The sequence below is a fragment of the Apostichopus japonicus genome, chromosome 8, assembly GCF_037975245.1.
Source record: "Apostichopus japonicus isolate 1M-3 chromosome 8, ASM3797524v1, whole genome shotgun sequence".
NCBI lineage: Eukaryota > Metazoa > Echinodermata > Holothuroidea > Aspidochirotida > Stichopodidae > Apostichopus > Apostichopus japonicus.
Genome location: NC_092568.1, coordinates 3,147,063 through 3,159,397, shown reverse-complemented (window position 1 = coordinate 3,159,397; position 12,335 = coordinate 3,147,063). Strand labels below are relative to the sequence as shown.

General features: G+C 35.3%; 1 protein-coding gene across 3 annotated transcripts in view; it reads left to right on the top strand.

Moving 5' to 3' along the window:
- The window catches only part of LOC139970659 (uncharacterized), a 97,162-nt gene that overhangs the window by 71,023 nt on the left and 13,804 nt on the right, over positions 1-12,335 (top strand). For all 3 annotated transcript variants that reach the window (XR_011794183.1, XM_071976535.1, XM_071976534.1), the window contains 3 exons: positions 3,818-3,933; positions 8,336-8,520; positions 9,559-9,665. Coding sequence is in view for 2 of the 3 variants with exons in the window: in XM_071976535.1 (XP_071832636.1) it covers positions 3,818-3,933; positions 8,336-8,520; positions 9,559-9,665 (408 nt within the window). In the remaining variant the exon portion in view is untranslated. The remainder of the gene's footprint in view (positions 1-3,817; positions 3,934-8,335; positions 8,521-9,558; positions 9,666-12,335) is intronic.

The window sequence follows — 12,335 nt, the reverse complement described above, 5'->3', positions numbered from 1 at the left end:
TGTCTGTGTGATATTGTAACATAAAAAAGAAAGAGCGAGAATAAGGTAGGCCATTAATTCTTTGAACTTGTGACAAATCTTGATAAAAGTTTGAATTTGTTTCATTTGAAGACCAAGAGTCGTCAATAACTGCTTGAGCGTCGTCAGCAACAAATTCAAAATTTAAAATGAAGTTGTTAATATCTTTGGTAAAAAACAAGTGGCAAAAAGTTTGAATACCATGGACCTAAAACATACATTCTGTATATAAACTTTTCTTTTTTCTTTCAGTGTTTTATGTATTAAGTTGTAGGAAAACAGATATCAAACTTTCCAATAAATGCACAATGTTGATATGATGTATGGGAACCTTCCATATTTTATTCATTATATGCCAACCCGTTTGACAGAGTATTAAATATTGCTCTGTTCATCCATTATGTGATAATATGCCCTGTCTATAATGCTTTACTCTGGATTTTCTAGGTTGGGTGAAGCTGTTTAAACAGTGAGATGACAAGACAGGCCTCCCAGGTCGTTAGCCGTAAATAATTCCCTACTGTTATCTTTAAATATTTGCCTATTGGAGAACAGATTACCTGAATCCATTAGCTCAAGAAACAGAGCTTTTATCTCCGTCAGGGTATTGTACCTTATCAACAGAATGAGTTTAACATTAAAGGAAAACGGGTAATACTTTAACAAGGTTCATCCTGTGTGATATGCTAATGATGTTAGATTTTGACTTGATGGTGCACGAATCTTACTTTGAATGATTATGGTACTCAAGCTGTTGGAGTATTATCTCTGTTTTTTTTTGTTTTTGTTTTTAAATTATGTGTGATATGAAACACTCCCACTCTGTGTCACTATGACCCACTTCTGCTGTATTTGATCCAAAATCTGTGTCTTCTTGTGTTAGGAGTGAGACTGCTGAGTTTCAATAATAGAAGTCTGTCTGCAACCATTCCTTCCTACCAGCCCCCGTTTATATAGGTTTCTTTCAACTTAATAGTTCTCAAGAAAAATGCCACATTTGCAGCATTTTCATCTCATTCAAAATAGTGTGTACTCATCTGGTATTTGTAGGTTAAGGAGAGACAAACCAAATAATCATCATGGTTATATGTCACAGATGGGTAACATGCGGCCCTGGACCAAACTGGCTGCGTTCTGCAAGTTGGCCTTCACTACCCTACTATTATGTAGCCTACAGAAAGTGGTCCTATAGCAAGGCAAGACATGTGTGGTTTGAAGTGTTTGAATAGCTGCTACTTGCGATAGGATATTTAACTATATTTACAAGTTACCTTGCAGGTCCCCAATTATGCACCTTGGTTAAGAGACAATGTTCATTAAGTGCCTTGCCCATGGACATAAGGTAACGATCTGGCAGGGATTAATTCTGACCCGCAATAGTTAGGTCTTAGGACCATTGCGTTAGCCATTTGATCATTACCCTCTGTGCACACAATTTTGCTATGATAGTGCTGAAGGCTTTAACTGTATATTAATGACTGAGATCATTGTCAGGAAAATTAAAGAGACTTCTGAGGCGTTTGAACATCTTTTGTGACAGTAGTGCAAGAAATATAAAATACCTTGTGTTCTTGTGCATTTGCTGAATTAATTAAAGATTTTTGTGATCATCTTAAACTGTTGAAGACTACCTGTCAACCAGTTAGTTTGGTTCAATTTAATGGATTTCTTTTGGTAGAGGTCAAAGTTCATTTGAGGTGAACAATGGTCAAAATATGAGTCTGTGTGAATTTGGTTATCTCAAGGAGTACAGCTTCAGCACACTCCATGGTTCTAAAAACCAGTGTTTAGTAAAAAGAGTATATGGTTACTGGTAGTTGTGTGAGGTCAAAGGTGTTTTGGATTTGGTAATGTTTAAATTGGTTTTGTACAATATATTTTTATCATGTCCAATTGCCTGATGTGCCTACTGGATGAAGTATACCCCATATAGTTCCAAAGTATTTATTACACTCCATGGTGCTAGTTACAAAAGCAAAACTGAAGCGTTTTTTTCTGGAGTATGGCAAAGACCATACCTTGCTGGTGTTGGGTTTGTTGCATTGTCATCTAAGGGAGTTGATAAATCATTCAGAGGTGCCAAAATAGTGATTTCTTTTTCAAGGTTGATATAAATAGTTCCTGTTTCGAAGAAAAATTTTGAACCTGAGCAACTTTATGACAGTCTGAAGTTTCCAAGTGGTCACAAGAGGAGTATTTGCTGGGGGGAGGCAATGTGAGTTTAGAGAGGAAACTGTATATATCTAATGTATCTTTGTGGGAGGTGGTAAAATCATATTACACTTGGGGACCATCACACCCTTTCTACTGGCAGCCCCTGGGGGGGGGGGGGTATTTTCAGGAAAAAATTGTGTCTGGGGGTTCTACATTACTTTAACCTGCAATGTTGATATGTTATATAGGGTTCTATACTAACATTCCTATGGGAGACTTTTATTCTTTACATCTTGTTATCTCCAAAGTGTTTCATGAGAGAGAAAACTTATAATTTATGGAACCAATAGAACAAGACAAAGCAAGTTTGCCACTAAAGATCACATGAACTCAATTGGCGCATTATCCATTATATTTTGACCACATTAAGTACAAGAAACATTGTATTTGGTGGAGGTCAAAGGTCATTTGGGGTCACCAGGGGTCAAATTGTAAAAACCTTGTAAACACGCTATCTCAGGAAGGTAAGCCTGGGCAGATCTCATGTGTAATATGTATTTCGTACAAGGACAGCCTGTGTCATTGTGAATTTATTGTTTGTCACATCACACTGCTTTTCATTGTATTACTAAGATCAAGTATGTTGTACACCCTCACTATACATTACATCAGATTCACAAAGAAAACTGCTAATCATACATCATCGAAACCACAATGCATTTTTGCATTCTGGTAATGAGTCAAAATGTAGTACATAGGATGATTTATGGCTTACAATTTATTTATGCTTACTCTAAGACAAACAAGCAAGAGTGGTCAGTACATCCCCTAGTGCAATGCTTGAAGCATCAAACATCTCTCTCTCCACCTTTCTTTCCTATCATTTTTTCCCGTTTTTCCTGCTTTACTCCTTACCCACCATCATCACTCTTGCTTGTATGAGATAAAAATGTGATTTAACAATCATTCTATCCCCATCTCAGGTACACTCAGATGCATTCTGCATGATTAAAATTCCGACTGCAAGAAAAGCATAAGTTTGCTACAAATGAAATAGATATTAACTCCGAAAGAAAGACCGGGTTTTTGCCTACGGTATACACTGTCACAAGTGCTCACTGTACACTATTTATAGATTATACACAAAATGTATGTGACCTTGGCATTTTGATTTCAGTTTTTGTAGTGCATTGTTTGCCGAGGAAGACAAAATTTCCCCTCGGTTTGATCCGCAAGCTTCTTTGATTTGTAAGCAGCCGTTTGGAAAACACATTGAATGCCTGCTTTAATGTGTTACATTGGGTATAATGTGCATAGGAAGACTTGTCTTTAAGGTTTAATAATTAGTTGTTAATTCAATATCTTGTTAAATTTAAAACATTTTCAGGAGCTCACTTTAAGTTTGAATCTGAAGCAGATCAATTTTATACTGAAGGGAGGGGGGAGGAGGGTTCACTAAAGCTGCCATTTAGTACTTTATCATTACTCAGTTGCATAATTTTAGTGGCCTCTATTAATGTTATGTTCACCAAATCTTCATATAAAGCATCTGTTCAGTTTTATATTGTTTAAACAATAGTTTTATTGTTCAAGGCACTTCAAGCAAAATATCAACTTTTTTTTTTTTTTATCTGTTTCATTGCAGATGAGGAGTATGTATCCATCTCAGATTTTATCCAAGAGAGGTCGTTCTTCTTGCGGATGCGATCGGTAATGTCAAAGAAGTCCTCTAGCGGAAAAGGCAAGGTCGTTGGCTACAGGGTAAATAATACATAAGAGCACTACCTTGGTCAAGTACTACTTCAAGACAACTTTCATCTTCATTGCTATTGTTAATAGTTTATAAATGTGTTGAATCCAAATTTGACTGAAGGAAAGTAAGTATATATATATATATATATATATATATATATATATATATATATATATATATATAAAGTGGTGTTTGCATCTGTAACAGATTTGTCAGGTGTTCAGAGATGTCATGTCACTAATCTCGTTCAGTGAATGCTGATATTTTATTCCTAGCCAAATGCAAAAGTTACCTGTGAATATGTTTGTGTGCATTGCTGGTATGTGCCGCAGGTGTGTGTGTGTATCAATGAAACACCTAAGACGAGGGCCTTAACATCAGTTTTGATGATACTTGTCTTTGCAAGAACCCTGTGTCCTCAGAGAATGTCAAACTTCAAAAGAGGTCAAAGTCTGAAGACACTACATACATGCACCGACCGCCACAAAAAGCATGACTGAACTTGTTCTGTACAACCCACTTGATATATGAGAATCATTGAGTGGCTTTCTATATGGATGTCAAATATCAGTCAAGGACGAATCCTGAAAAAAACCATGAACTCAGTAAACAATAAAATACAGCTTTATTGAACCTCCTATGTAACGTGAATTGATATCCTTTTGTTAAATATGAGAACCCTGTTATTATTGTGGGAGGTGAAGGGTCACATTACATTTGTTTTTATAAAGGGTGATAATAAACTTTAGGATAAATCATGCTATTATGAACATAAAGGTGGTAATTATGTCACGTACCCCGACCAATATCATCTGCTGCCTTTCTTGATACCACTGAAAGAGGAAGCGGCATTCATAAATGAGATGATATTTATTTGATGGTAGTCAAGATAATTGTCCTATTGAATTGCATGTTCATTGTTACAGTATATGGGCTGGTATTTAGAGAAGCTTGATCACAGTTTATAGTCAGCTAATACATATTAGGTAAAGCATTTTTAGATTCAAAGGAATTTGTGGTATTTTTATTCCTTTTTTGGGGGGTGAAAAATGAGAAATGTGTGTTTGATTTTTTATGATTCAGATAAGAGAAATATGATCTTAAAAGTCTGTTTTGAAATAGCTTAAAACAATATATGAATATATAAAATAATATACAAAAAGGAATCCATGGTTATATTATTCCCTTTTGTTTTTTGGTGAAAACTGAGAAATGTGTGTCTGATTACTTATGATTCAGATTAGAGGAATATGATCTTAATAGTTTGTTTTTTAATATAGCTTAAAACAATATAAAGGACAAAATATAATCCTCCACTTTGCACTCTCTTTATCACCAATGTCCAATTCTGTTATCAAACTACTGGGGCTATTACATTGGTAGAGAACAAGTGTGGCCAGATTCATATTGAAAACTTTGAAGGTTTTCTGACGTCTTTAGCCATCAAATGACATACAGGTAGCTTATGTACACACATGTGCTTATAGATATTAATGAGTCTTATATTTCAATTTATAATGATCTAAAAATTTATGAACATGCAGGATGAGATGACATCTTACAAAAAGAAAAAGAAAAAGGTGTCAGTTTCTCATCGCCATAAGCACAATGTCAACTGTATAGCTTGCCAAGACGTTAAAAACTGAAGAGGATGGAAAAGTTCTCATATCTATTTGATAAATTTGTGGTTGATCACATCATGTATTACTCCAATGACTTGCTTCATTGTTAATTAAAGGCATGGTACGGTATTCAAACATAACCTTCCCGGTAGAAATTAGGGTATTTTAATTTTATATCAGCAAAAGATTGGGGGAAAAAATTACATCAGTTGTGCAGCTTTTAGGTTAATGTATTATATTCAGTCGCAACTTGTTCTCTCACTTAATACTTGGCACATTTGCTTGACTCTTTGGTTCTTTATTGTCAGTGATCATATCTGTACTTAAATACTGCCCTCTTGTTTCTTGCCATACAAACATTTGAGGTAGGTTGAAACAACATGTTTTGAGTCCCATGGAAGAAAACTGGCATAGTGTAGTTACACTTTGACTTTTTTCCTTTTTATTATTTTGACATTGTATTAAAAGAGAGGATCCCCAACTTTACGTAGAGGAATGTGGAGTTCGTAGTGTACATATTACTGTAGTGTATTAATATTGAGATGCATCCAAATGTTGAGAAAAAGTAGAAAAGTGGAGGGAAATTTATCTGTCTGCTTCTCTGAAATCACACCTGTTTTGCTTCAGAGTTCACTTTTGGTACAAAACATGTCAACTTCAAAATAATGTTATCTTGAAAATGGTAGTATAGGGATTGAGTGTAAAGTTCACTATGATGCTTGGGATATATGACCCCTTTCATCAATCACAAACAAATTTTGACATGGTTTATCCTTTTAAAGTAAAGTTAGAACCCAATCTACCTTCAAAACGATAGCTTGAAAACTTAAAGCAAGGTAAAATATGTGGTGGTGATTGTGCAAAGTCTGTGACATTAAATCTGTTTGCTTCAAGTCCACTCCGTGCAAACCGTGACAATTTCAACTATCAATATCTCAAAAATATCACTCTCTTATCCACACTGATTGAAATCTTGTCATTCATGTTGTTACCCAAATTAGTTGCATAGGTCATAGGTCAACAGAAACTTTTTAATTCCAAAGTGAAGATGACTGTCATGAAAATTAAAGTGCTGACAAGACCAGGAAATGCCTCTGCAGTTAAAGATCAGGTGTTCCCATCGAAGTAGATACTCAATGAGCTGCTTTTAAATGGTTCATTTGGCGGGCATGACCTCCTGTCACAGTCGCATTATGATGCTGACATTTCTAAGAATTCAGATATTGTGAAAAGTTGCTCTTGTTATGAAATTTGTGTTGTCATGTGAGGAGTAGGTGGAGACACGGAATATTTTGACAAAGGAAAAGAGTAAAGCAGTGAAATAAGTTGAAATGGTTCTTGTATATTTTTAAATTCTATATTTGTACCTCTTGAGGTGATTCATAGTACTACACCCAATGACCAGAAGTGATCAAACATTTTATTTGGCTTAAAGCAAGTTACATGGTAAGTTTGAGGAAGGTTACCCTCCTGCCAAACAGTTAACCAAGCAGTGAACCATTTTGAACTGAAAACAGAGTCGTTGCCAATGACATAGAACCATTGCCATAGAGTAAGGGGAGGAGTGGGATACTTATGGGTGGTTGCATGTGTTTGAATTCCAGCTTATGAAATGTGATTTCTCTAGAAGTGGCAACATAGATAGATCTCATAGTTGATCTGTGTAAAAACTGACATATGTATGCCTGTCATTATGTAGATGATAGGTCAAGGTCAAAATGTGGGCTAATCCTTATACTTACCATGTAGACAACTCATATTTAGTACAAATTATGTACAGGGAATGGGTAAGACAGTGGCCAATATTTATTTAGCTGGTTGAAAGCTACATATTGTAGGGCTAGTGAATAGTTCATGCAGTTCCACAGTCTCATGCAGCAAGCACACTGCAGTTAAAAAAAGTCTATGTTTTGCTCACACAGGCTGGAAAAACTACAATGGCCATCAAGTTCATTGAAAATAATATATATTTATATTATTTTTAAGATTTTTTTCAACTTCAAGAAAAGGAGACCTTCTTCCTGCTCAAAATAGTTTGAGCGTTAAATACGCCATCCGTCCCACCAAACTACTATTGTGAAGTGAATCAAGTGGAAGTCTCAACAAAGTCTTCTTTATTGTGTGATCTATTTGTGTATGGTTTAATGAAAGCAAAAACTACATGAGGTTGCCACATGTGCTGAATTTGTTCCATAACCACCTTGTCATGGACATTGGCAAACCATTGTCCTATACAAAGCTGCTTCTTAAAGTCGTACATAATAACTCCAAGTTTATTAAACCCTAAATTAGCAGGAAACCATTCATGAAGTTCATTTTCTTACTTACAAACCCACAACCCTAAATGAAACCTGACCTCACAAACTGTGTCATGCTTCAGAGACAGAGGGTGGGTAGGATATTAACTCAAATTGTTGACTCATTAGGCTGACATTTGACCTTCTAAACTGAAAGCATTTTCAATACCATCTCTATGTGATCTTTGTAAAAACCATGGTAAAACATAATCTTTACAGGAAGATATTAAATCAGTTTCCATCAACATTTAATGTTTATGTCGGATTCAATGGAGTTTTACCTTCAAGGGTGCACTTTGCATGTCTGCCTTGAATCAAGTAACGTTATTTTCTTTAATATAATTCAAGCTTTATTTTATACTCTCATCGAAGGGGAAAATAAACTGTTTAAAGAAATATTACAAATGTCATCGTTACAAAAATGAGCAGGCTTTGAAATTGGAGAAGACAAATAATTAGTAGCTTCTTTTTTCTTTTTTTTTAATTTGCAGGTTGTTAACTTCAGCGGCCGATTAAAACTCAAATCATCACCAAACAATTCTGGCTTCACTGTGGAGGGCCTGATATGCCTGTGTCGTCCCATACAACCGCTGCCTGTTGTAGAGATTCGGATGGATGGGAACATGTTCATGAGCAGGCATGGAATGGACATGAGCTTCACGTTTTGTGATCCAAGGTAAATCAATTTATCCACAATTAAAACCAATCCCAGCCTTGAGGGTGGTAAAATCAGTTTGATTGTGAAATACAACATTCAGCAGAAGATGAAATGGACTTTTCTAAAACTCCTTTTTCTAAAATTCCAACTGGTGTTAATTCACAAGTGGGAAGGTTTACCCCAGAGTAACATCTTGAAGACATTTCTATATCAAACAAACATTTCTATCCAAAATAACAACCAAAAACACATCTGACATTCAATTCAAAGTTTCACAAAAGGGAAATAATTTATGTAAATACTCTTCTATATGATGTTATGTAGATATTAGTTATGTAATAATCAGAGGTATTTATTTCAAAATCACCAAAATTCCCCATAACTTCATTGCTTTCTATTAAAAGTGCCTCGTATTATACCCCACTGTCCTTCACCGAACTGAACTTTTCATAACTTCTAGTTGATGCCAAAAAATTGAAGCTTGCATTTTCATTCCCTGTGTATTCTGCAGCAGATTATAAATCTATCAATAGCAAAGTCAGTGGTGGTGCATTGTGGGTGGTAAATCTTAGAGCTCAACATTGAATATTCATGGCACATCATTCCAATTATCCAGTACATCAAATGAAAACCAATATAGATTGGTGGAAACTCTGCATGTCAAATTCATTTGTTTTGCTGCAATTTACAGTCGATTTAATAGTTGTGTGTATTATGATGATACATGAGTTGTTTATATTGTGACAACCAACTTAAAATTCACTCGTATGTTAAAGCTGTACATGACATTAAGGGTACAACAGGTAGCTGGAAACATTCATTACTTCAATCTTCAGGTTGTGAGTAACAAAGGCAACTTTTAATAGATACATTTAAAAGGTAGCTGGAAACATTCACTTCAATCTTCAATTTTAGTTACAGAACGTGGCAAGATTTCTCTAAGAGTATAAACAAACACAGTTGTGTATTAACAATATTTGAAAGATCCCCTTGGTTTAAGATTACACTAATATCCTGCAACAGAGACGGTATGTGTTTATGTTTTGATCTCCTCAGAATTATCACATTGATTGGGTATGAGCCTCACGAGCTCATTGGTAAGACAGTCTATCAGTTCCACAATCCCCTGGATGCGAGCAAGGTCAGCGACTGTCACTCAAATCGTGAGTATTCCTCCCAAACTCTTTCGGCTGGAACCCCAAGTTGCGCTTTCGTCCCCCTGAAAAAGCCCCATGACAGGCGAAACAGGTGTCACAGTTGCCTGAAACTATAGAACAAAATAGATCAGTCGTTAAACATGAAAGACAAGTCCAGTGTTTTGTAAATTGGTGAGTCATCACTGTGACAGCATCTTCATTCGGTCTGGGATTGGACAAATCAGAAGCAAACAGAGGGAGTATAGGCTCATTGCAGTTTATCAATATGTAATATTAGTTAATGGTACAAACTGTCGGGTATTCTGTTCTCCTGCAAAATCGACGGTTGCCACAAGGATTGGCACGACAGGTTTGTATAATTGCAAGAAAGGGTGTGTTTAATAGGTGGTGTAGAAGTAGCAATTTGGAAGCGACTGAATTTGAAAGACATCCAAGCTCGTTCAGCGTTACCTTTAACGACTATGTACAAAATTTTTAAATAAATCAAAATGATGGGATTCAATCCAGGTGATAAATTTGTTTGCACTTTCGAAACCGGGTTCATAAATTTGTAATAAATGTTCCAAAATTGTTCTCAAAGAAGTTTATTTTGCATTGCATATTCAGATTTGATTTGATAAACAACTTTAGAAGCTTTAACTAAAGAAAGCAAAAGCTTATGTTGTGGTGTCCAGCCTTGGTCTAAGCTGGTGTCAGTTGATGCAGATGTAAAAGAAAATTTGAAATGCTTGCAGTTCAGTGATGCTAGAAAGTACATCGTTAACAAAACTCCAAGTTGCATACTTTATTTAAATTTTCACTGTATACAGTTGTTTCAAATAATGGGGAATAATCTAGTGTGCAAATCAGTGCTCCAACCTCTTTCTAGCCAAGAGAAACAGTGTCTTCTTTTGATCATTTTCCAAAAGTATGTTTCCTTAGTCCATGACTGACAATGACTACTACAAGGTTAGATTAAGCTAGATAGAACTTGCAGCAAACAGGTGTTATATCATAGTTGCAAACTAACAAAGAATGTTTCGTTTTTTCTTTATTTTTTCAGTTTATTGATTTGACCTTGGATTGGATAGGGTTACTAGTTTGTCTAAAGGGGATGTGAAGTTTATAAAATACCAATACCTATGGTACATTCACATAAAGGATGCATCCAATAGTGGAGTATGGAAATTAGATGTAAATTTTTAAGGAAAACAAAACATTATTTATCAGAGTGCAACAATTATGTCACACCTGTTTGCTCCGAGTTCACTTTTGGTACGAAAGGTGGCAACTTGAACTGTCAATATCTCAAAAACGGTACATAGGAATTTAATTCAAATTTCACGAGAATGCTTAGATTATGTTCCTCTTTAACATACCAAAACGAAATTTTGACCCGGACACTTGTTTTGATTATTTTACCTAGTGGGAAGGGAATCACGAAGTGCTCAAACTTTGTGGAGCAGTTTTAAAGAATCAGAGGTTTGTCTAATAAAATGCTGTGACCATTCCTGTGTACAAAACCTGCTATAGATCTTTGCATAGCATTTTGCAATGGGATACTCAATAAGTTATTCCCTGCAAGATAAAATCCCAGAAGGAGAATACCAGAATAAACTGAGACTCTTTTTCATCATTTACCAAACTTCTAAAACATGTTACCAACTCTAAAGCACAAATAGTAATATTACCATTGCTATTTTAACTACCATCGAAAACATGGCTTCGTTTTTTTGGACAGCCCAGCATTCAGGAATGGCGTAAGTGTTGTGAATTAATTGAATTCATGTATTTGTTCAGACCGAGATAATTATCAAATATGAAGCTGGGACCTACTACTAGTACTAAAAGTAATGTGAGTTTATTGAACTTGTTTAACCCTGCAAACACACTCCGTTATGAAAGACTTTCGATATTTACCTGAAACAGCATTTCACAACAACAAAAATGTTTCGCTCTACTCCATAGGATTGGGATTAACATAATAGTCCAACCTATAAGAGTTTTTTCAATGTTTGTCTTTCCGAACAAAGTTTTAGACAAAAATAACTTTCTGGCATTTTTAACCTATGGAACTAGGTAACATCACAAGACTTCTTCTTTTTCTTCCTTCAATTTTACAAGATGTTGGCAGCTCAGTATACTCCCTTGGGAAAGTTAAAGGAAAATCAGGAATTTTTGTGTCATCACTGATTCTGATTCTGTTTTAGAATCGACATTATGAAACGGAAACCCTCTAGGGGTATCCTCCACCATTTGTGAACTCTTTAAGACTGATTGATTTACCCTAAAGTAATACACAATCTCAGGGGATTCACTTCTGCATGGCCGGTAACGATTTTCATATATCACTTCTAACAGACAAACTGACATTTTGTGAAGTATGAGTTGCAAAAATAAGAGAAATATTAACAATGACAATAAAACTATAAAAAGAAATGTATGACAAAATGCTAAGAAGAAAGAAGAAAATATGATCTTGGATGGGTGCCTACTTTAACACCAGTGCTCCAATTTTGTTTTTTGTTTTTTTGGGGGGGGGTGGGGTGGGCCATAGAGTTGATCAATGTATTTTTACATGTTAGTAGAAATTTAATCTGGCGTCTTTACATAATCCGTGACCTTTCAATTTTGATGTTTAAAATGAGAAGTTTATGAACAAAAAAATGTGTTTGGATAAGAAATCATGTGACTATT